Source organism: Hypanus sabinus, chromosome 17, assembly GCF_030144855.1.
Source record: "Hypanus sabinus isolate sHypSab1 chromosome 17, sHypSab1.hap1, whole genome shotgun sequence".
Classification (NCBI taxonomy): Eukaryota; Metazoa; Chordata; class Chondrichthyes; order Myliobatiformes; family Dasyatidae; genus Hypanus; species Hypanus sabinus.
The window spans coordinates 61109312-61134396 of record NC_082722.1 but is presented as its reverse complement, the minus strand read 5'-3'; the positions used below and the strand labels follow the sequence as shown (position 1 = coordinate 61134396).

At 38.7% G+C, this 25085-nt stretch overlaps 1 protein-coding gene across 4 annotated transcripts in view; it reads right to left on the bottom strand.

The window, feature by feature from the left end:
* klhl36 (kelch-like family member 36) overlaps window positions 1-22832 on the bottom strand; it is a 28335-nt gene extending 5503 nt beyond the window's left edge. The window contains exons 1-5 of one of the 4 annotated variants that reach the window (XM_059993176.1): window positions 22674-22832; window positions 17015-17106; window positions 15322-15401; window positions 7819-8892; window positions 3234-3391 (exon numbers count right to left, since the gene is read on the bottom strand). In XM_059993176.1, coding sequence (XP_059849159.1) covers window positions 3234-3391; window positions 7819-8892; window positions 15322-15381 — 1292 coding nt within the window. In that variant the 5' untranslated portion in view covers window positions 15382-15401; window positions 17015-17106; window positions 22674-22832. Of the gene's footprint in view, window positions 1-3233; window positions 3392-7818; window positions 8893-15321; window positions 15402-17014; window positions 17107-17561; window positions 17583-22021; window positions 22060-22673 lie in introns of those variants that run through there. The other 3 variants (XM_059993174.1, XM_059993175.1, XM_059993177.1) reach the window with 3 other exon arrangements.
* Window positions 22833-25085: the final 2253 nt, after the last annotated feature.

Genomic DNA, 25085 nt, shown 5'->3' with positions numbered 1-25085 from the left:
TAAAAGTAAAAATTTTACAAAACATGGATAAGATTCAAGCTGAACTACAGTGAAGAAATGGGTACATTCTCAAGTTAATAGGTTAATTTGAGAGAAACGCAGATAAAAACTGCACAAGCTGTACAAGAAAGACAATAAATTGTATGTATGTTAAATAAATGACATACAATAAGATTTTTATCAACATCAAACAGGGGCCAATATGTCATCGATCACACAATGGTGTATCTGTTACTCAGGAAAAATTTTACTGAATGCTATGCACTCCAGCAGAAAGTTGGTGCAGCAATTAGATCTAATTATTTAAAAAAAATTAATAGCATATTTAGATTCTTCTCAAACACTAATCCTCAGTTTAAGTTTTGTCAGCAAGCCTAGAACTCACTAATACTTACACCTATATCTTTGGACAATGGGAAGAGAGTGGAGCACCTAGAAGAAACCCATGCAATCACTGGGAGAATATGCAAGCTCCTGAGAAACACTGGTGGAATCAAACCTTGGCCACAACCACTGTAAAACAATAAACCAGTCTCTACACTACTGTGCTATCTGTGAATTACAGAGGCATGAGAAAGGAGCTTGCCTAGGTGGATTGGAGGCAGTTACTGGTGGAGATGATGGCAGAGTAAAGATGGCTCAAGTTCCTAGGAATAGTTCACAAGGCGCAGGATAAATATGTCCCACAGAGGAATAAGTTCTCGAATGGCCTGGGTAGGCAATCATAGCTGACAAAGGAAGTTAAGGACTGCATAAAAGTCACGGAAAGGGTGTATAAAGTAGCAAAGCTGAGTGGGAGGTTGGATGATTGAGAAGTTTTTAGAATACAACAAAAGGCAACTAAAAAAAGCTATAAGAAGGGAAAGAATGAAATATGAGGGAAGAGTAGCCAATAATATAAAGCAGGATACCACAAGTTTTTTTTCAGTTATATAAAGAGTAAAAGGCAGGTGAGGGTTGACATTGGACCACTCGAAAAAGATGCTGGTGAGGTAGTAACGGGGAACAAAGAAATGGCAGATGGAGCCCATGAGTACTTAACATCTGTATTCACTGAGGAAGATATTAGCAGTGTGGCAGAGGTCCAGGAGTGAGTGCCATTTCTATTACAAAAGAAAAAGTTCAAGGCAAACTCAAAGGTCTTAAGGTGGATAAGTCACCTGGGCCAAATGGACTACATCCCAGAATCCTGAGACAGGTTGCTGAAGAGATAACGGACACATTGGTCATGATCTTTCAAGGATCACTTGATTCTGGCACTGTCCCCGAGGACTGGAAGATTGCAAATGTCACTCCACTCTTTAAGAAGGGAGGAAAGCCAAAGGAAGGAAATAATAGGCAATATGAGTGAATATGCAGATGCTGGAAATAAATAAAAACACAAAATGCTGACAGAACTCAGCAGGCCAGACAGCATCTATGGGAGGAGGTAGTGACAACATTTCGAGCCAAAACTCTTCATCAGGAGGGACTACTCCTGATGAAGGGTTTCGGCCCAAAATGTTGTCACTACCTCCTCCCATAGATGCTGTCTGGCCTGCTGAGTTCTGCCATCATTTTGTGTTTTTATTAAAGGAAATTATAGGACAGTTGGCCTAACCTCAGTGGTTGGGAAAGTGTTGGGAGTCTATTACTAAGGTTGAGATTTCGATGTACTTGGAGACTAATGATAAAATAAGTCAAAGTCAGTATGATTTCTGTAAAGGGAAACCTTGCCTGACAAATCTGTTAAGAATGCTTCGAGGAAGTAACAAGCAGGGTGGACAAAGGAGAGGCAGTAGGTGTCATTTACTTTCAGAAGACCTTTGATAAGGCACCACACATGAGGCTGCTTAACAAGATATAATCCTATGATGTTACAGGAAAGATACTGGCACAGATAGCAGAATGGCTGACAGGCAGGAAGCAGCGAGTGGGAACAAAAAAGGGGCCTGTTCTGATTGGTTGCTGGTGACTGATGGTGTTTCTCAGGGGTCAGTATTGGGATTGCTGCTTTTCACATTGTTTGACAATGATTTAGAATATGGAATTGATAGCATTGTGGCAAAGTTTGTAGATGATACGAAGGTAGGTGGGGGGTAGATAGTGCTGAGGAAGCAATGTGATTGCAGCAAGACAAGACAAATTAGAACAATAGGCAAAAAGTGGCAGATGGAATAGAGTGTAGGGAAATGTATGAAATTGTATTTTGGTAAAAGGAGCAATAGTGCAGACTATTATCTAAATGGGAAGAAGGTTCAAACATTAGAGGTGCAGAGGCACTTCAGAACATTGCAAAAACAAACATCACAGATTTAAAGTATTATAAATGATATCTGTTTCAAAATAAATGCAGTTGATCAATAGAAAGTACATTCAGGTTGAGCACCCCTCATCTGAAATTCCAAAATCCAATAATTAATTGAGTATTGGCATGATGTCACAAACAGAAAATTCCACAAAGCGCTCTGACGGTTCCCAGGCAATGCGCAGGATTCTGCACACCAGACTATTCTGAGAAATCAGCATGCAAATGTAATGAGCAGAAGTTAATGAAAAATAGAAAAAAAAACACTACATAAAACAAAAAAAATGAAGATCTCAATCATGTATTCAAAGAATGGATTTGTCAACATTGGAATAAACATATGCCAGTTAAAGGTATGCTGATCATAAAATACTAAAGGATCTATCATGACAAACTGAAAATTAAAGATAATTGTGAACATTCAGCAGGCTGGTTGCAGAACTTGAAGAAAAGCCACAGATTTATATTGTCAACGAATTGTAGTGATAAAGTGTCTGCTGATCACAAAGTTCATGAGTTTGTCAAGGTCATCACTGATGAAAATCTAACAGACTGAAGAGCTGCATCAGTATGTATGTGATGAATAAGTGTAAGACAAGGACTGCTTACTGGTCGTACATAAATTCAGAGTTGGGACTGATGGCAATGCCAAACAACCACCAACTATCCACCTGATCAGCTAAGAGAGTGATAAATTACCTTTCTGGTGGTTCAATATGCACATTCTTGTTGCATGCAAAGAATTATATAAAACTGCCCCTTCAGGCTTTCTGTACTGTATTTCTGCATGTATAATGTAAATGGGGTTTGTGTTTATACTTGTATACCACTCCCAAGGTATTACAGATGCAAATATTCCAACATCCTAAAAAACCTGAAACACTTCCAAGCATTTTGGATGAGGGGTGCTCAACCTGTATTAAATATACAAATATTAATACAATACCTTGGTAGTCCAGCAACATAAGACCATGAATCCTTAACGGGGTCATAAATTTCAACAGAGGATAAAGCACCATTCTCATTTCTGCCTCCAACCGCTATCAGAAAGTCAGAGAAGGCATCCAAGTAAAAATCTACTCGTCTCTGGTTCATGGGAGCAACCTGAAAGGCAAACCTAGAGCATCTAAGAACCACATGTGAAATACACTTATTTCTAATAATTTTAAAAGTAGGTTATTAAAAATTCGAATGCTATTCTTTGTTTGGTGTAGTTAGAAATATTCTTGCTTTTGAGTCACCAGGTGGTTGTGTTTTTCTTAAAAAAAAGTTCCACTTCAGAAATCTGAGCACGAAGTGCGACTTTGAGATTTTAGAACATTCTTGAGGAAAAAATCCACAGCATTTTTTCCAAAAGAGCAGCACTTTCCTTGGCATGTCAATCATTATCCTTCAATTAGGATCACGTTAAAAAACATATCACATTGCCATCCCTGGATTTCATTGCCACAGGAGGTTGGGGATGGCAAGTCATTGGGTGTATTTAAGACAGAGTTTAATAGGTGCTTGATAAGTCAGGGCACACATGATTACAGGGAAAAGGCAGGAGAATGGGGTTGAGAGGGAAATGGGAAATGAAATGACAGAGCAGACCTGATGAGCCGAGTGGCCTAATTTTACTCCTATGACTCAGTCTTATGGTCTACCTCTGTGTTCTATATTCTATGCATACACATGGAGTGTTCATCCTTATCATGTTCATTTTCTTATTAAAAAATCTTTAAGTATTTTTTAAATAGATCTTTCTTAATAAGTAGTCAGGATTGAGGATTAGCAGGGAAGTTTAGATAGAATTGCATAAAGTGCTATAATCTCCTTTACATTCATCTATGTAGAAAAAAAATCATATACAAACTAGAGAGACCTGTGAAAATCCACACAGCCTCTCCCTTTGCTATGTAGTTCTCAGATAGTTTCTTAGTGTTTCATATTCAATATTTTGCTAAGAAAGTAAATATAACTGCCTAGCTGACAATCAAGATGACAAGGTAACAGGATTAAGTTCTAAGGAAATATAAATAATTCATCAATAAATTCTTGTGCACCAAATACAAAATCTAAATTCCTTTCACAATGCCACATATACTCATACCAACCCCCTGAGTTTTCCTTTCCAGCTACAGAAACATCTATTAGAATTTTTCTGCTAAACTATGACCATACAGTGGCTAATGGGATAAGGCAGTACAATATTCAAACTGATCAAAGAAGAATATATTTCTTCTATTATTTTGTAAGAAATGTCATTATATTGATTTGGCCTTAAGAATTTGTTTAATTTTGAAATGCCATCATTGTTGGCCAACACAATACTGTGCAACCCCAACTGCCTTGGAGAAGTTGGAGGTGAGCCATGCACTTGGAACGACTGTAACATACATTGAAGGAACTCTCAGTGTAGACGAGTAGAGAACCTCAGGATTTAGTCCCAGAAATGTTACAGTAGTACATTTTCAAGTAAGTACAATTTGTGATTGTAATGTTTTTTCTTGTTCTTAGGGCTTGTTCTCTTGTTCTTTGATTCCTCATAGTAATTTTCATACAAATGGGATTACAGGCTGGAGAAGATTGTCACATATATCCTAGAGCAAGTAATGAGAAAACATTTACTTCTGAAAAGGGCTGCAGAAATATTTCTGTAACCCTGAAGTCTTTATGAATTTATACAGTTTGTAAAACATAATGTGACAAAATGGAACGTGTAATCCCAGAGTGTTTTGCAAGTATGTGATGTGTGTTTTATTTCAGGAAGTGTTTTAACAACAAAAAACAGGATTTAGCTGTTGCGGGGGGGGGTAAGAAGCCTCAAGACAAATGGGGCTCATTAAAGGCAACTCATTTAAGACAGATGCAGATAAGAAAGGAATGCAATTAAGGGATGGAACAACCTCAGATATATGAAGCTGATGAATTATCAGATTCCGTAAACATATATGATCTGTTTTGAGCTGTAAGATTGAAGCTACCGTAATAAATATGATTTTAATTTGATCCACTCCGAGTTTGTTATAGTCCATTACTATACATTTGGAAGACCTAGCTGAATGGTGCATGACAGGACGTTGACGAAACAGATATTTTATGATGATCCAATGAGCTTCATAATCACATTGATGCTACTTTTTTTAAGAGCCAGGGCTGTAAGGCACAGTAACAGGCCCTTTTGTCCCACTGTGCCTATGCTGACCATCAAGTACCTTAATACTGTATATTAATCCAAAATACCAACACCAAGAAATCTTGTATGCTTTTCAGATCCAAGTATTTATCCATATAATTTTATTTATATATAAACATTTTAAGCTCCTGCCTCTGTCACCTTCTCGGATTGCAACCATTCAGTGAAAATTTATTTCAGCAGATTCCCTCTAACGTTCTTACTCCTTGCCTTAAACATGCACCTTTGGATTTTAGATACCTCTGTTATGGAGTAAAGTTTATCAATATTCATGCTCTAGGATCCTCATAATCTACATTCATATTCATATTATTAATTTACGACAAACAAAAGTAGTTCCAGTACAGATCCCATTGGTTACAGCTTTCAATCACAAGATCAACACTTTACCAACATCCTCAGTCTCTTACAACCTAGTCAACTTTAGAACAAATTTACTAATTTGCCTAGAATTCCCTAGGCCTGTTGGATCAGCCTTCTTTACTGCATCTGGTGGTATGCAAAAGACTTACACTGCCTACAACCCCCCCCCCCCCCCCCCCCCCTGTCAACTGTAACAGCATTTAGCATTGGCAACATTAAGATGGCTGGTCCACCTCAACCTTCCTGTTATGTTTCGTAAATTTCAGTACATTAATAGATAATTAATCTTACTAATTTAAAACTGGTACCGAATACTGGAGGAACTACAACATCAATTAACTTCTCTGGCCAGAAAGAATGCTAATTATAAGGGAACAAATTGTAAGAGATTTAATTCCTCATTTTACATCTCTACTTCTCTTAGCTATTCCATTCCCTCACTCTCAAGTAACATCCAATTTGACTCTAACTTTCTACTTTTCTGATGTTCTTGGTCCTTACTCAATCAAATTTTTACTGATTCAGGAAATGTACCACTGATTCCATTATTCACAATGATCTTACGTAGCTCAATGCTCTTGCTGCCATAAAGTCACATTATCCTTTCAGCAACTAAACTGAGAGAAATGTTGTCACGTTGAAAAATGAAGTGAAGGACCAAAGAGGAAGGGTTTGCACATTCTGGTTTATTAACCAGAATGCTAGGTAGCCCAAAGGGCATTAGGAGTTAATTATAGAAACAGATGGCAATAATGGCAGGCATTAAAGGAGAATAGACAGTTGATATTTCAGGCCGAGCTTCGGTACTGGAAAAGTAGGAGCAGAAGTCAGAATAAGGTGGGGCAAGCTGGATGATGATAGGTGAGATGAAGTGAGGGTAATGGTAGTGGAAGGGAGAAACAGGGGAATGCTCGCTGGAAGTTAGATAAATTGATGCTTACACCATCAGGTTGTAGACTACCCTGATGGAATAAGAAATGTTGTGTCTCCAACTCCCATTTGGCCTCATCATGACAGTAGAGGAGGCCAAGGACAGACATGTTAGTGAGGAAAGAAGTCGAATTGAAATAGGTAGCCACAAGGAAATCCTGCCTTTAGTTACCCAGCCTGTTGAGTTACTTCAGCATTTTGTGTGCACTGCTTATCATTTGGCTGCATCCTGCTATTTCAAATTGGAGGTGACCTACAATATGACAAGATATTAATCAATGTTTATTTGAATCATTGTGGCGTCCTTTTGCTATTGATCATCCACGTATTTTATGAACTACAATTACTTTTAAGGAACCTATGAGAACAGAGCAAATGTTCCATTCAGTATTTGGCTGGTACACTAAGAAACTGAGTTTCTACCAAGTGGTTCCAAATTCTCGTGCTGAGTCCTAGAAAGCTCTTTTACAAACATCAATATGCAGCTGAGAAATTGATCTTCCATATTTAACTGATTTCTGCAAAGTGGGCAAACAAAGCCAAACATCCTTACAGTGGAAGAAACGGTAAAATAATTTACAGACTCTTGTCATTTCCAAAAATGTAGGCAATATGTTTGACATTGAGGACCTGGTATGGCTTTTGTGCTCGGAATAATGAAATGGCCTCATTGATCAGTTTTACTCACAAAAGCACATGTGAGAATATCAAAGGACACCTCATGTCTAATGGACAGTTTCTCAAGGAAAGTTGATGCTCAGGAAGATAAAGAGGGGAAGAACATTTTTCATTACACTTACAAACTACTTGTTTTTGTTGATTAATAAACAAAACTTGCCCCTTCTTGCCTACAATTTTAAGTGACACTTACTTGAACCCATTTAAAAGAACATGCTTTGATAGTTGTCTTTGGCAACATAATTCACAGAACTTAGTGCCCCAACATTGTATAAGACAACAATAGCAAGAAAATTTCCAAGACAATGAAATTTGCATGTATTGGTTCAGTTTTGATGCTCAAGGAGACATGATATCATATTATAGAAGATAAGAGATTTACCTTTAACCATTGGTTACACCTTGGATCATATCTATAAAGGACATTTGAGGCTGCATCACCTCCATTGTCACGAGAAGAGCTTCCGCCAGCCATAAAGATAAATCCTCCAAAGACAGTTACACAATGGTGGCTCCGTCTTGCAGGCAACATTGTTTCAGAAAACCATTGTCCTTTTTCTTCATCAAAGTAGCACATATCATCACTTAGCTCTTCTCTACGTTCAGACACTTCCCCACCAATAAACAGTAACCTTTCAACATCAGATCGGAGTGTAGACCGTCTGTTCTGGAGCACCGGCTGCTTTGTGATGTTATTGTGATAATGTATCGCTTCTTCCAAGAAGACATCACAGTTTGCTTCTTTGGGGAGTAGGGAACACACTGCCGGTTTAACTCTGTGCAATAGATCACTCTTAGGTATAAGTGGGAAGTGGATATTTTTAAGGACGAGGTGTGCATTCTGCATTCTGTCAGGATTCTGTGTTAGCCACTGCAGTGCAACCTGCAATAAATCATGTTCACATTCATGTTGGACATTGTTGCTCTCTAAATAGAGACAAAGTTTTTGCAGGGAGATGTTTTGCAAGAAGTCTGGTGTGAAAGAAAGAGTACCAAAATCATGTAGAATAAAACTATCAATGAAACAGTCCAAGCGCTCCAGGTCATAAATTGAGGCTAGTTCTTGAAGATAGAGGTAATTTTCTTCACTAACCTCATTTTCAAGGTACTCACAGCAAAAATCCACCACTTTCCAAATTTGTAGAAGATGTGCAGTTTCCAGAACATAGTCAATATTACCACCATCTAATGGGAGTTCGCTACTATAGAGAAAGTCAATCACAGCTTTCAAACCAATGTAGGAGGCTCCAACCAACTCAACTTCTTTTTGATAAGCTTCCCTCATTCCAATTGTAAACATAGAATTAAAATAATCACTGTAGACAGCCAGGAGACTCCTGTGGGCTGACACCTTTTGTTCATCTGCCACAAGCACGATATCACAGAACAATCCCCTTTGTCTCTGTTCATTTAGCCCCTGGAGAACGGCATTAGAATGATCTGCCCATCTGTACACCTGAAAAGAAAATATTCTCCAAGATTACTGCATTTATCTTGTATTTCACGCCTGCTTAAAATGCATAAACAAAATTTTGCATCTACATTATGGAAAATAAACATATTATTTAGATGCTTGTGCAATTAACTTCACTATTTTCAGTTTTTTTGTTTGTACATGGGCTACAGTATATGATCAAAAAGGAACCTTAATACTATCTCAATGACTTGCAAGAGACTGATTTAAGTTGTACTGACAATCTAATATCAGCAAGGCAAATTATAGCAATTAGTTTGATAGTTTCAGTGGAAATATTTCAGTTCATTGCAGTGGTTAGTAATCACTGTCAAATGTTTTATTTTCTTGATCAAATTATCTCCCACATTTCTTTTATAAGTCATAGTGCCAAAAGAAACAATTCTTTTGACAAAGTAGTTTGCAAAGTAGCCTATGGCCAAAAGTCATTCTGAACCAAGTGATTTAAATCAGCTGTGCTATCCAAGTACTGACAATCAATTGGTTTCAGTTATTCAGCTGGATGCTGGTATCTTTTTAATTAAACGCAGCACAATTTCAGGATTCATTGCAATACAGTACTCTAGCTGCAGCAACCAGGGAACTACATATTGTGGCAATTATGCAACGGGATTAACAAATCAGCAGTCAAAACAAAATACCAGGTTTCATTCAGTTACAATTAATTACATTATGACATTTCACAGCCATTTCAAGCTATGAAGCAGGCATTATATTGCTTCAAAGTAATTAAACATAACAGATGGTTTAAAAATCATACTTAACTAATCAAAAATTTTACACCAACATTGAAAAAAAGCAAAACACAAAAATAAAAACATAACACTGAAATTAAGATAAGAATCTAATTAAACCATAGGAACATGGACAGCCAACAGCACAATACAGGTCCTTTGGCCCAAAGCTGTGCCGAACATGTCCTTGCCTTAGAAATTACCTAGGGATATCCATAGTCCTCTATTTTTCTAAGCTCCATGTACCTATCCAAGAGTCTCTTAAAAGACCCTATCGTCTCTACCTCCACCACTGTTGCCGGCAGCCCATTCCACGCACTCACCACTCTCTGTGTAAAAAAAAACACATACCCCAGACATCTCCTCTGTACCTACTTCCAAGCACGTCATATCTGTGCCCTCTCGTGTTAGCCATTTCAGCCCTGGGAAAAAGCCTCTGACTATTCATACAATCTATGTCTCTCACCAATTAAGTGGTTGAACATTGTTAAAACCATGACAAAACTCAGGATTTTAAACATTGGAACTGGATTAGTGCCCTATAAATTCCTTTCCACATATTTATTAAGTATTTTTACAAATAGATTTTTTTTGTATTAATTGACATGGCAGTTGCTTCCTGCCCTCTCCCCTTTTCTCAAACATGATTCCCTTCTCCCTGCCCCCTTTCCCACTCTCAGTCTACAAAAGAGACCCATATCAGATTCAGGTTTATCATACTCATATATGTCATGAAATTTGTGGGTTCTTTTGTGACAGGACCAGAGAGACATTCTATAATGACCAATAAACCATTTGTTTGGAATCAAATGACCTTGCCTAGTGTCTTGGGGCTGGGTGTGTCTGCACCTGTACCACCTCCCCCCAACCCCGGCACTGCTTCTCTACACCCTGTCCCACACCCATCTCGCAGCACTCCACCAACATGCTTCCCAACATCCTTTGTTCCTGCCATGTTTACAAACTCGCTCTCCACTCCACGTTGACAAGTGCAGTACTGTACAAAAGTCTTGGGCACCTTAACTATATACGTGGGCCTAAAACTTTTGCACTGTACTGTATGTCCAGCTTTGTCTTTCTTTTTGAATACTAGACATATTTTCCTCACTTACTATCAAAATAGGACGCCTTAACTTATGTAAATGAAAGCCTGAAATATGAATACCCACCTAGTTATACTATAGTTCTTAAGGTGCTTCATTATCTAACCTGTTTCAGACCCACAAGCAATGGATCAGAAAAAAAACTTCCCAAATTAAACCTTGTGAAAGATCATTTTTAATGACAAACACGAAATATAATTTAGCTTTATTAATTTCATAAATATTTTAAAAATTAAGTTGGGAAATTTGAAGTGTCCTTGCATCTTCACTGTCATTTTGATTATTGTATCCTTGAAGCAACCTTTGTTTAAACAGCATATTAGTGTTGCTTACAATCTTTGTTTAGATCTGTTTATTTGGTTTAAGTAGCTACTAGAAATAACCAATTGCCAGGCCAATAGTTAAGTCAATCAAGGGTCTTTGCAAAACTAGAAGAATTGAATTTTTATGTAACATAGCTATGGCTCTTTACAAGAGAAATGTTTTCATATAAGCACTATGATTTTTGTATAAGCAACACTGTGCCAGGCAGATTGTGCAGGTAATTTGTTCTCCGTAAAGTCAAAAATTATACTTTATTCTAGTTTGGCCTTAAACCAAGAAAAGGAATGTAATTACAAATAGCACTGAAATTAATTGGTTCAGTTCTTTATATCGTGTTTAGTCACACATAATTATGAAAATTACTACAGATAATAATTGCTTCAAAACGCTTGCAGTTATTTTGAAATGGTTATCAATCAGGAAAACACTACTCTAGCAAGCAGCTATTTTTAATTTTTGCTCATCTCTCATTTCTGAGGTGTAACCCAAGAATTGTAGCCAGAACGTTGGCTGTCGTTGGTTAGGGACAGCAGGAGTTACAGCATATAAACAGATATTAAAAGTTTTTTAAAAATTTCGATGCAATACCGTAACAGGCCCTTCCGGTTTACGAGCCTGTGCCAGCCACTTACACAGTACCCATATGGGCAATAAACTTATTGACCCGTACATCTTTAGAATGTGAGAGGAAGCTGGAGCACCGGCAGAAATCCATGTGATCATAGGGCAACATATAAACTCCTTACAGACAACAGAGGAACAGAACCCAAGTTGCCAGCGCTGTAATAACATTACACCAACCACTACACTACCATGCCACCCCAAAAAGTTTACCAGCCATCAATCTGAAGCAGCTCATTCCAAATTACTTTGCAAAAAGTCATGTTCCAGTTCAGGGAGAATGGGCTTTACTGTTAAAGTGAAGAAGGAAATACAAATTCAAATACATCCAAACCGTAAGCAGCACTCAAGCTAGTTTAGCTGATCATTAGATTCCTATTAATAACCATCTTTCATTTTAGTTTCAAAATGAGGCATACTTGATACATGCCAAGCCAAATATACAGAATGTGAAGTTGTGCCATTGCTTTTAGTTACTGCTGACATTTATTAACAATGCAAATCACTCAGTGAAGAATTCATGAAAATAAAGAACTATAGTATAACTAGGTGGGTATCTAGAATAATAAATTACTGACTTGTATCAGTTTTCCCCTTTATTCAAACTTGAAAATATGTTTTCTCATTCCTGTAACTACTATTCAGTATTCTGGATATTAATGTATCATGGTCAGCAAAGGAAGTGTTTTTGTTTGGTTTAACTACTACCATGCAGTCTATGAACAGCTATTTTAATAGGATTACTCTGAGGGGAAAATAAATATTTTAATTGTTTTTTTCAAATAACTACGTGGAAAGTGCTACTACATGGCTTGGTATTATACCATAACCCTGAAGCCAATAATTAGCACCCTGTCATCCATGTGAAAAACACTAACTTCTATGTGACTATGACCATGAATTAATGCTCCAGTACAAAAACTTCAGTAAGAGGAAAAGCTACATAACTGGACCAGTAATGGTTTGAATATAAATGTGGAAGGAATTATTTAAAAATTGGAGAAAATACAAACATTGGTGGCATTGTTGAAAGTAAGGATAACATGAGGCTACAGAACAATCCTGATCAGCTGGCAAATTGTCAAAAGTAACACATTTTGGGAGATCCAATGAGGAAGTATTAAGGAACAGAAGGACCTTTAAATGCAGGTGGCAGACTGGTAGAGAACACGGTAAAGGCAGCCTCCAGCTGCCTTAATAGAACATCAGTGAAGTCCTCCTTCTTCAAAGGACAGGGTTTCCTCTCTTCTATTTGATCATTCCCTTCCTCCTTTCTTGATAATACCCTCTCCCGCATTTCCTCCATTTCCCAGATATTCACCCTCAGCGCATCTTCCCACCACCTTAATAGGGAGAGTTCCTCTTGTCTTCACCTACTACCCCATGAGCCTCTGCACATCATTCTCCACAACTTCCACCATCTTCAACGGGATCCTACTACCAAACACATCTTTACCTTCCCCATCCCCAATTCTCTGCTTTCCACAGGGATCGCTCCCTTGTCCATTCATCCCTCCTATTAATCTCCCTCCTGGTACTTATCCCTGCAGGTGGAAGTGCTACACCAGCTTATTCACCTACTCCCTCACCTTCTTTCAGGGCCCCAAACAGTTTTTCTAAGAGAGGCAGCACTTCAGCTGCGAATCTATTGGGTTGCTTACTTTTTCTGGTGCTCGCACAGTGGCCTCCTTTACATTGGTGACAGCAGCTATAGGTCGGGGGAAATCACTTTGTCAAGTACCTTCACTTGATCTGCAGGATTTTCCATGGCTAACCATTTTAATTCCATTCCAACATGTTGGTCCAGGAAAACTACTGCCACAATGAAGCCATTCTCAGGTTGGAGGAGCAATAGCTCATATTGTTTGAATAGCCTCCAACCTCTTGGCAACCTCTAATTTCTGATATTTTTCCCCCTCCACCCCTTTTGTTCCATTCCCCACTCTGGCTCCCCTCTTAACTCTTTCTTCTCCTCACCCATCTATCAGCCCCCCACCCTGTGCCATTCCTCCTTCACTTTCTCTCTTGATTCACTCTCCTCTCCTATCAGATTCCTTCTTCTTCGGCTCTTTACCTTTTCCACCTATCATCCCCCGGCTTTTTACTTCATCTCACCTCCCCCCTATCACCTTTTTGCTTGTACTCCTTCACCTACCCCCCCCCCCCCCCCACCACCATCTTGATCTGGCTTCTCCTCCTTCCTTTCCAGTCCTGATGTAGGATCTTAGCCAGAAACATCAACTATTTTCTGAAGTTGCCTGACCTGCTGAGTTCTTCCAGCATTTTGTGTATGTTATTATGTAATACATTAGCCAGAATTGGAATGCAAAAGTATAGAAGTCATAGAACAACTTGGGGGGAAAAGAACTTCAGGTTAGGCCACAGTGGGAGTTTTGAAGATAAAATAAAATTTGCCCCAGTGTCATTTAGAGATTGCCGGTATGCTATGTTGGCCTTAGAATGTGTGGTGACACTTGCAGCATTTCAGATAGTAGAGAGTGAACAGCCAAGAATTTATGAAAATGGAAGGTGGGAAGCAGTCCAGAATGAAAATTGATATTTGTAATGGAGGTGAAATAAACAATGTATGCTACTATGCAAATTGAATGGAAGCTCACTTCAGGGTTTAATATGACACCAATGTTTCAGTAAAGTTCACCCTTACAATATGAAGAGAAGAAATGGAGTTAGTGTTTGGGTAACAGACTTTCTGGTGGAGATTGAAGGGCAAGGATATTTATGGGCAGCCAGTTTTCCTCATCAGTGGAGACAGTAAAGAAGATGGGAGATTTGGTGGTGAGATAAAAACTGAAACTATGTTTTTAGATGATGCCTCCATATTCCTGAACAGGATGAAATGCTTTTTACCCGCCAAATTAATCTTAAGATAGTACTTGGCTATGAGGTCCAACATTTATTTCAATGTAAATAACTATCATTAGTCAGTCACAAGTATGAGGAATAATATTTTAATGACCACAAGACAAACCTCTCACTTCTATTATTTCTCTCTTTCTACTCCCAAACGTCATTGTTGTTATAATGAAACCCACTAGTTAGGTGAAAATACTTGATTCCTCAGGCCAAATAGGTTAATGATAAGACGACAATACTCCGGATTGAATATGACAATAAATTCATGCTGTACACATCAAAGCTAAGTTAGACAAGAGGTAGAAATTTGATGAATAAAAGGTTAATCAAATAATGCTATAGTCTTACCAGCAAATATTCAGTATATCCCCAAATGAAATTCAGATGGCATACCTAGGTAAATGATCAATTCTTGAAAAGGTTTTCAGTTCTCAGTGCTATTATAGTTTACTGAAATTTTAATAAATGCTTAATGATTATTAAAAGTATCTCACAGGAAGGGGAGGTAAACAGATTGTTTTGCATCTTCCAAACTGAACAGTCAGCTACTTGTTCAACAAAGGAGCAGCTACCACAAGTAAGCCACATTTTCCATTTTCTCCAGAGATGGGTTCTGTGTGCCCTATCAAGCAGCAAAAGAACCTTAATATTATTCATACCATTGGGGACCACATGGATGAGGATGTTTTACTGTTGGGTCAGGATTCATTTTTCACATTAAATAGTAATGACACAAAGCAATACACCGGACTAACCTTTGATGATTCACTAATCTTGTGCGGACGAGAGACTCGTGACTGCTTTGTTCCCTCCATTGCAGTTTCCTTAGTTCCACCTATCAAAAAGTATTAAATCGTTAAGTTTTGTTATAGAAAAACATCTGCTATGTCATGGTGTTTTTAAACCACATCTCTACAAGAAGCTTCAAAACATGCTACATTCTGGAAATACCTGCTAAATTTGTCAACTAAAAATTACCCAATAACCTTTTATGGAATCAGCAATTCTAGTAATAGATCGACATACCCATTCCGTTAGTATGGGGAAATAAGGTTCACACTATGGTGGAAAACCAAATATAAAGAGAACGGGAAGCAAGGATTAGGATACAAAGAGACCAGGGTCAGAAAATCTGCTTTTGTGGTGCAGACTAAGGGATTAAAATGGACAACACTGAAAGGAAATTTTCATTCATTTTTTCAGACAGTGTCATGGCATACTTAAATTCTTCAGAGGAGAAGGAGACCTTGGTTTAACTTAACTACAAGAACTAAACAGTCCCTCTTCTCTTACGGAGCCTAGATACCCAACTGGAACTCCATGGATATACTGAATTTGGGTCAAGTCAGGTACCGTATGTACAAAATTAAGCCTTTGGTTGGGCCAGCTCAGTACTTATGGTGGCACTCTACCATCACCTTGAGCACAGTGTGGCAGATTCCCCTCAGAATGAAGGATCACTTTCAGACCGGATGTAAGAATGAAGATTTGATTTGGATAGGATGAAAAAAAAACAAACAATAACATAGAAGCAGGGGTTGAGCACCTGGCTCATCAATATTGATTACAGCTGATTCAGACATCTATTTCCCAATCTTCCAAAGAAAAAGATCTACCTTTCTTTAATACCTCAGATCCAGCTCCACAGATGTTGGGAGCAAAGAATTTGAGAGGCTCACCAAATTCTGCAAGAAGAAATTCCTATGCAGCACAGTTTCAAACGACTACCTCCTTATTTTGTAATCTGTTAGTCTGAGATTCTTCCACTAGTGAAAACATCTAACTTGCTGTGCCCCTAAGGATTTTATGTTTAAGTAAGATCAGCCTCATTCTTTGTACATTCAAAAAATACAAGTCTAAGCTACACTCTCATCTCAGGAATTATCTTAGCGAATCTCGTCTGGACTGCTACAATGCTAACATTATTCTTTACTAAACAAAGAATTATAGTGTCTTTCACATCAAAAGGTGTCTTTATGAACAGTTGTCCACGAGCATTATTCTACCGGACTCACTATAGTGCAAACTCTGCTTGATTCAGAATCATTTGACTAAACTGGTGGTGCTGTCAAATAAACAAGTGCACAATGCACTGAAGCTCAGTTGGTGGCACACCCAATTGACTGATTTGTCGTTGGCCAAGCCATTAAACTAGTGACATGTTGAGGTAGGACCAGGTGGCACTTCATACCTGGCCTTTAGCTTAAGTTCAAGTGGCAAGTTCAAGTTTAATTGTCATCCAACCAAACAGGAATATAGCCAAATGAAATAAGTGTTCCCCTTGAGCCAAGGTTCAAAGCACAGTGCCAACAATCATACACAGCACAAGGCACACATAGCACACATAAGACAGCAGTAAACATATGGCCACACCAAAAAATATCTAATGCAGCCCAAGTCCTATGGATGTTGTCATCAAGAACAAGCCAGCAGCAGTCTGCACTCTACCTTGTCTTCCACAGAGCGAACATTGGAGGGCAGCACTGATGTCAGCATGGACGCCACACCACTCTGCCTCAGGTGTCACCTCTCCTGGGCAGCTGCAACAGGCAACACCACACCATTAAGCCTAGGTCGTGCTACAACTTAGGCCACACAGCTCCCCTGCTATCAATCCCACCAATAAACCAGTGAACCAGACTTCCAGGATTCCACATTACCTTACGCTTTCAAGAAAAGTAACTGAGGCAGTCATTTGCATTTAGACTGCACACCACCTCTAATGCCTCTCTACAGCCGGCAGCAACACAGTTTGCACCAAGTCCAGCTCCTTCGCCAATGAGCAACTGGCTGATGGGGTAAAATTACCTGAAGTTCTTAATGTCCAGCAGTGACTTGTAAGCATAAAAAAAAGTTTAAAAAGACATTAACACCTTTGGTTGGCCCCATAGAGGCCACTGCGCCTGAGTGTGCTACCATCTTACTGGAAGAGAACATCAACCAACAGAAGTTAATTGCTTCATTTATTTGGTAAAATATTTTAAGTGTCTAATACAGCTGCAGATCTTGACTGCTTGTCATATTGCCAAAGGATGTCAGGATACTCCAGGCACAAGAAGATAACTGAGATCGAGTCAACATATGGGTGAATGGGATCAGTTCACCTGGGTCTTCATATCTGAAAAAAATGTAGGTGGATAGATACTGCAGGTAGTAATGACCAGGTTACCTCATCATTCATATTGTAAACTATCAAGCTACAAGCATTTGCACAAAGACTGTGATATTTTCCCTACTGCTGAGAAATCTTTCAGAAAGTACAAATATTTTTACGTCTAGTCATGATCATGATATATGAAATACTGCAGTTTATGACTAGACACTACAAATAGCAATCTATTGAAGAGATAACAGTTTTTATAAATGAGGACAACATGGATAACGCTTGTTCTTTGCCAAGTTCGTCCCATGGGTTCGCTGCTGATATATGCAGCAACGCAATGTACTTAATACTTGATAACAGAAAATCTGTTCTGCCTAGCCACAAGTTAAAGAAGATCTATTTAAGCCTGACGTGCTTGCCAAATTTTCTGCAGTGATGCAGATTTGTAACAGTGATGGCAGCAAAAGGACATTCACAGAGCTAGTGAAAGGATTTGACAAGTTTCATTATCTGATTGTATAACTCATTCCTTTATAGAAGAAACAATGCACTGCTGAAGGTAGTGGCAATGAAAGCAAAGCAATTTTGCAATTTCCACTACGCAATGTATAATGTTAAAGCTTCAAAGGTGCTGTTAGTAATTCAGTGCAGACTTTGTTATTTGCAACCTTTTCTTTTTTTTGTAATTTTTTTTAAAAGGAAAATTCATTTGAACTGATGAGAAACTAATGTATTTACAAACAAGTTTCAGTGTAAAACTATCCCTAAAACCACTGAACAAAATCCAAATAAGTATTCTTTGTAAATGACATACAAAGCCAATATTACTGCTTAGCAGTTTTATTTTGGGCTAAAAACATTCTAATTTTATGATATATATTATTATTCCTTATAATGTAAGTGAATTACAAAGGATTAAACGGGATTTTAATTATCAAAATATGCATTTTTAAAATCTATAATTTGTGGTTTGAAGGATCTACTTTAAAAGACATACATATTTCCTTATTTCTTTAGAATACTGTGTAATGATTTGAATATTTAACTAAAAAAAAAAGACTTTTTCCTGGTTTTGCTGTCTTCAAAATGTCTTACATGGTATCATGGCTTGGTGACATCACAGGTTCCTAGTAAATCAACGCAGGAGATATAAAAATGGAAAATCTCTTCCTACAGAAATTGCTGGATCTTCAAATAATCTTTGCATTGCTATTAAATGTAAACGCTGGGCCTACACAAAGGTACATTGTAATATAGAGGACTACATCTGAAGAATAGAACATAGAAAATCTTGCATTAAATTTGTTTCTTGAGAGCAAAATTCACATTTGTAGGGAATATTCAAATATAAGAAAAGGACCACAGACTTTAGAACCAACTTTTTACAAATCTTTGTGAATTCTTTTATGGAAATTGTAAATGATTGAATCAGAACTATCCACTGAAGATGTTTATTTGAAGTTTCAAATAAAGACTCTTGATGTACTTTAAATTAACATCTATAAGACTATAAGATATAAGAGCAGAATTAGACATTTGGAAATCCTGCATGCCCTGATCAATTACAAATATATTAACCTCTGTCTTAAATATACCTAATGATTTGGCCTCCACAGCAGCCTATGGCAACAAATTCCACAGATTCACCACTCTCTGGCTAAAGAAATTCCACCTCATCTCCATTCTAAAACTATGCTCCTCTATTCTGAGTCTGTCCCCTCTGGTCCTAGACTATTCAACCATAGGAAACATCCTGTCCACATCCACTCTATATAAAGGCCTTTCAAAGTACAATAGGCTTCAATTAAGTCACCCCCTCATTCTCCAGTGAATAAAGGCCCAGAGCCATCAAACACTATTTGTATGACAAGTTGTTCAAACCTGGAATTATTTTATGAACCTCCTTTGAATCCTCTCCAGTGTCAGCACATCCTTTAGGGGCTCAAAACAGCTCACAATACCCCAAGTGAGGCCTCACCAGTGATTTATAAAGCCTCAACATTACATTCTTGCTTTTTATATTCTAGTCATCTTGAAATAAATGCTAACGTTGCATTTGCCTTCCTCACCAGACCACACCTGCAAATGAACATTTATGGAATTCTGCACAAGGACTCCCCAGACCCTTTGTGCCTCAGATCTTTGAATGTTCTCTCCATTTGGTATTTCACCCACCAAAGTGCAAGACCATGTGCTTCCCAACACAGCCGCCTCTTTGCTCACTCTCCTAATTTAAGTCCTTCTGTAGCCTCCCTGCTTCCTCAAGACTACCTCCCTCTTCACCTATCTTCATATCATCCACAAACTTGGCCAGAAAGCCATCAATACTGTCATCCAAGTCATTGACATATATCTTAAAAAGAAGCAGTCCTAATGCAGATCTCTGTGGAATACCACGAGTCATTGGCAGCCAACTAGAAAAAGGCTCCCTTTATTCCCAGTCTTTGCCTCCTGCCAATCAGCCACTGCTTTATCCATGCTAGTATCTTTCCCGTAATACCATGGCTCTTAACTTGTTAAGCAGCCTCATGTGTGGCAACTTGTCAAAGGCCTTCTTAAAATTCACGTACACAACATCCACAGATTCTTTGTCTATCCTATTTATTATTTCTTCAAAGAATTCCAACAGATTTGCCAGGCAATATTTTCTTTTGTGGAAACCATGCTGACAACAACCTATCACCTATTTTATCAAATGCCTCCAAGTATCCCGAAACCACATCCTTAACAATCGACTCCAACATCTTCCCAACTACTGAGGTCAGACTAACTGCCCTATAATTTCCTTTCTTCTGCCTCTCCCTTCTTGAAGGATGGAGTGATATTTGCAATTTTCCAGTCTTCCAGAGCCGTTCCTGAATCTAGTGATTCCATAATTTCTCCAGCCACTGCTTTCAGAACTCTGGGGTGTACACCACCTGGTTCAAGATTCAAATCTATGTACCTACAAGAAAATAACTGGATCAGTTAAAAACACAAGATCATAACAAGTTTGATTCAGTAGATAGCACACTCACTTACATAAAAAAGGAAGTTTGAAGGCCTATTACCGAAAAGGATTTTATCAACTATGCAAAACTGAGTGAATTTTAGTCTGTCAGAGATAGCTGTTTTCAGTTACATCATAATCCCATATATAAGGATGTTAAAAAAAATTCAAAACATATAAAGTACAAAATCCTCCAAGTGTCCAGCCAACAAACATTCCTTATTTTTCTAACAGAAATCAAATTGCACCTTATTGCAGCATATAATATTGTTGTCATAGTTTGTCCACTTAAGTGCATATCAAAGTAATTTATAGATTCATTCCTGATAACTGGCTGAAGTGCACAGCAGCAACATCTCATTTAACTATTTGTTAGTAATATAGATAGCACTTAGCTAGAGGAACAATTAACATCAATTTTTTTTCTCCAAGATTTCCTTTGATCCCTCTGCTCACAACCAGTAACTCCAGCTTAAATTTGTTGGTCTTGTTGGTACCACAATAGCATGATGCTATTACATCTCAGGGCATTAGAGTTCAGAGTTCAATTCCAATATCATTTGTAAAGACTCTGTACACCCTCCCCATGGAATGTGTGGGTTTTCTTCTGGTCCTCTAGTTTCCTCCCACAGTCCAAAGACGTAACGGTTAATAGATTAATTGGTTATTATAAATTGTCCAATGATTAGTTCAGAGTTAAATTGGGGTTTGCTGGGTGGTGTGGCTTGAAGGGTCAGAAGGACATATTCCACACTGCATCTCTAAAATAAAATAAATTAATTAATAATGGTGAATTTCTAATAAAAGGTAATGAATTTACAGCATCATTACTTCTTTAATCTTGACAATGGGTTGGTGTGAAAACTTCAGAGACATTTAAGAAAACCTGTTGCTTAATTAAATATTTCAACTTTTGTAAATTTCTCAAGGGCCAACAAAACCAAAACCTGATCATTCAAACTAATGCAAATCAATACATTTCTAATTATTCATGCATACATCACTGATAAAGCCAGCATTTACCATCCATTCCCAACTGCCTGCTACACTAAGCAGTTTGCTGTGTCACTTCCATTAACAACACCAGCAGGTCCGATTTCTTTCCCTGCAGGCGCAAACAATTATCCAGTATTTTAACAGTCACCATTATCCACTGCCAGATTTCTCTTTATTCTAGATTTGCATTTAAATTCCCCAATGGCTGTACAGCATTCAGTCTCCCATCCCTCGATCTATAATGTTTGCCTTTGTATACTAATCTAATACTTTAAGTAGAATGCTATATTATCACTGAGTTGGATGATGCGCTGGGAAAAGAGGATTGCTGATATTGGAAGACAGTGTGACAGAAGAGACTGCGTACTCTGGAATCTGGAGGAACGAACAATCGGCTGGAGGAACTCAGTGGGCCCAGAGGGAAGCAGGTGAGAGCAGAATTATGAGACGCAGAAGAGATGTGACAGCAGGCTCCGTCAACCACAGCAGCAGGGGGCAGCTGCTGGAAAATAACACTTCCAAATGTTATGGGACAGAAAACCTCATATTGAAAGTAGATGCACAGACATCGAGAAACTAGGAGGTAGGAATGACATCCTTTGAAGAGACAGGGTGGTAGGAAGTGTAGTCTCAGTAGCTACGAATCAGGAGGTTTATAATAAATAAGTGGACAGTTCATCTCCTGTGATGGAGACAGAGCGAAGCATCAGAAATGATCCAAGTGAATTTGAGAGCAGGCTGGAATTCTAGCATTCCTTTTCTTCTCCCAGGCGCAGAGGTTTTCCAGCAGACTGTTGTTGGGAACACAGCGTATCCAGGCCAATGGGGAAGGATATGTTGGTAACACCATCAGTGATGGGGAAGGGAATGGGTTTAACACCAAGAGCCGCACATGCGCCCTGCGACGCCGGAGTGAAACCAGCCGTCCTCAATACTGGACCGCTTCGCTCCGCGCTCGCACCGCCATCATCGGGCCACAACGTCCATCGCAAACAACCCGAAAAAAAAACAGCAATTACCCGGGTTAAAAAATTCTGTTCATATCTCCGGGAGCCCATTCACCCTGTCAGCCACCAGCATTTCCTCACTGGCTTGCTTCTCCATTAAGTCATAGCGGAAGAAAGGTGGCGTCATTTGATTGACGTTTCCACCAATCTAATCCAATCATCGCTTCTAGCTCAGCGCGAGCTTCACTTTACCAATCGCAGGTGAGTATTTGCGGAATCCCGGTGTGATTCCGCCCACTGTTGCCACCGCAACCTTTAAAGCTGTAAGCATGCTAGTTTGAAATTTGTTAAGGTCCAAGAAAAGTGATGCGTTATTTTCACGTTCATGATTGAGGTTATAATTCTAACCTTATAGTTATATGAGGTTCATAGTTAGAATCAAATACATTATATTAACTTTATTTCTTTTTGTAATGATATTGCCTCGATTGCTCAAATAAAGTTAACATTTCAGGGTAAAATCCTTCATCCTGTACTGTTAGTACAGTTTTTCCTTCCACAAACGCTATCTGACCATTTGAGTCAGCACTTCCTCTTTTTATATTGTCAACCTACCTCCATTGAGTAGCAGTTGTGCATATCATTCAGTCTATCTGGTCCGTGCTGACCACAGACTCTCCAGTTAGTCCAAGATTCCCACACTCAATCCATAACCACAACCCTCTACACCCCCCCCCCCCTTCCCCACAGCCCTTGTTTTTCTTGTACCTATCCAAACAACTCTTAGATGTTGCAATTGTACCAACTTCGACTTCCTCTAGCAGCTCATTCCAGCTAGTCACTAACCTTTGTGTAAGGAAATTACCACTCAGGTCTCTTTTAAATATCTCCCTTTTCATTTTGGATCTTGCCCTCTAGTTTTGGACTTCCAAACCCCGTGACTGTCCACATTAAAAGCCTTCCACTTGCCACCTCTTGCTTTGCCTTTAAATAGTCACTTAGTAGACCTCCAGCCAGATCTTGCCTAATGCCCTCAAAGCTGGCAGTACTTTAGGCTTTGACCCATGGACCTGTTCTATCTCAGTTTAAAACTAATAGAATTGTGATCTCTGGACCCAAAGTGATCACCAACTACCACTTCAAAGTTCAAAGGAATTTCTATTATCAAAGTACTTATATGTCACAACATACAACCCTGAGATTCATTTCCTTGTCAACATACTCAACAAATCAATAGAATAATAGCCATAACAGAATCAACCAAAGTACAGAAGATTAAAACTGTGCAAGTGAAAAAAGAAATAATAAGAAGAAAAAAGAATAAATATTGAGAACATGAGATAAAGTCCTTGAAAGTGAATACATTGACTTTGGGAACATTTCAATGATGGGGCTAGTGAAATTGAGTGAAGTTATCCCCTTTTGTTCAAGAGCCTGATGGTTGACGGGTAGTAACTGTTCCTGAACCTGATAGAGTCCTGTGGCTCCTGTACCTTCTTCCTGAAGACAGCAGCAAGAAGAGAGCATGTGAAGGTCCCTAATGATGGATACTGCTTTCCTACAGCAGCATTTCATATAAATGTGCTCAATGGTTGGGAGGGCATTACACAAGATGTATTAGGCTCTATCCACTACTTGTTGTAAGATTTTCCATTCAAGGGCATTAGTGTTTCCATGGCAAGCTGTGATGCAGCCAGTCAATATACTCTCCACTACACATCTATAGAAGTTTGTCAAAGCTTTAGATGCCATGTCGACTCTCTGCAAACTGCTTAGGAAGTAGAGGCAGTTCTGTGCTTTCTTTGTAATTGCACTTATGTGCTGGGCCAGGACAGATCCTCTGAAAAAGTACCATCCAGGAATTTAAATTTGCTAATCCTCTTCACCTATGATCCTCTGTACTGGCTCATGGACCTCTGGTATCCTTCTCCTGAAGTCTAATATCAGTTCCTTGGTCTTGCTGAAGTTGAATGAGAGGTTGTCGTTATGACACCACTCATCATGATTTCCAATCTCCTCCTATATGCTGATTTATCACTACTTTTGATTCAAGCAAACTTGAATATAGCATTGGAGCTGTGTTTAGCCACAGAGTCATAATTGTACAGTAAGTAGAGCAGGGAAATCACATAGTGTTGTGGTGCACCTATGCTAATGGACATTGTGGAGGAGGTGTTGTTGCCGATTAGAACTGACTGGGATCAGCAAGCGAGGAAATCTGAGATCCAATTACACAAGGCGGTATTGAAGCCAAAGTCTTGGAGCTATAGATTAGTTCTGAGAGGATGATGGTTTTGAATGCTGAGCTGCAGTCGATAAAGAGCTTGTTGCTGTATGCATCTTTGCTGTCTAAATGTTCCAGGGTTGAATGAAGAGCAATGAGATGGTATCTGTTGTGGACCTGTTGCTCTGTTAGGCAAATTGGAGTGGATCTAAGTTGGTTCTCAGGCAAGAATTGATATGTTTCATCATCAAACTCTCAAA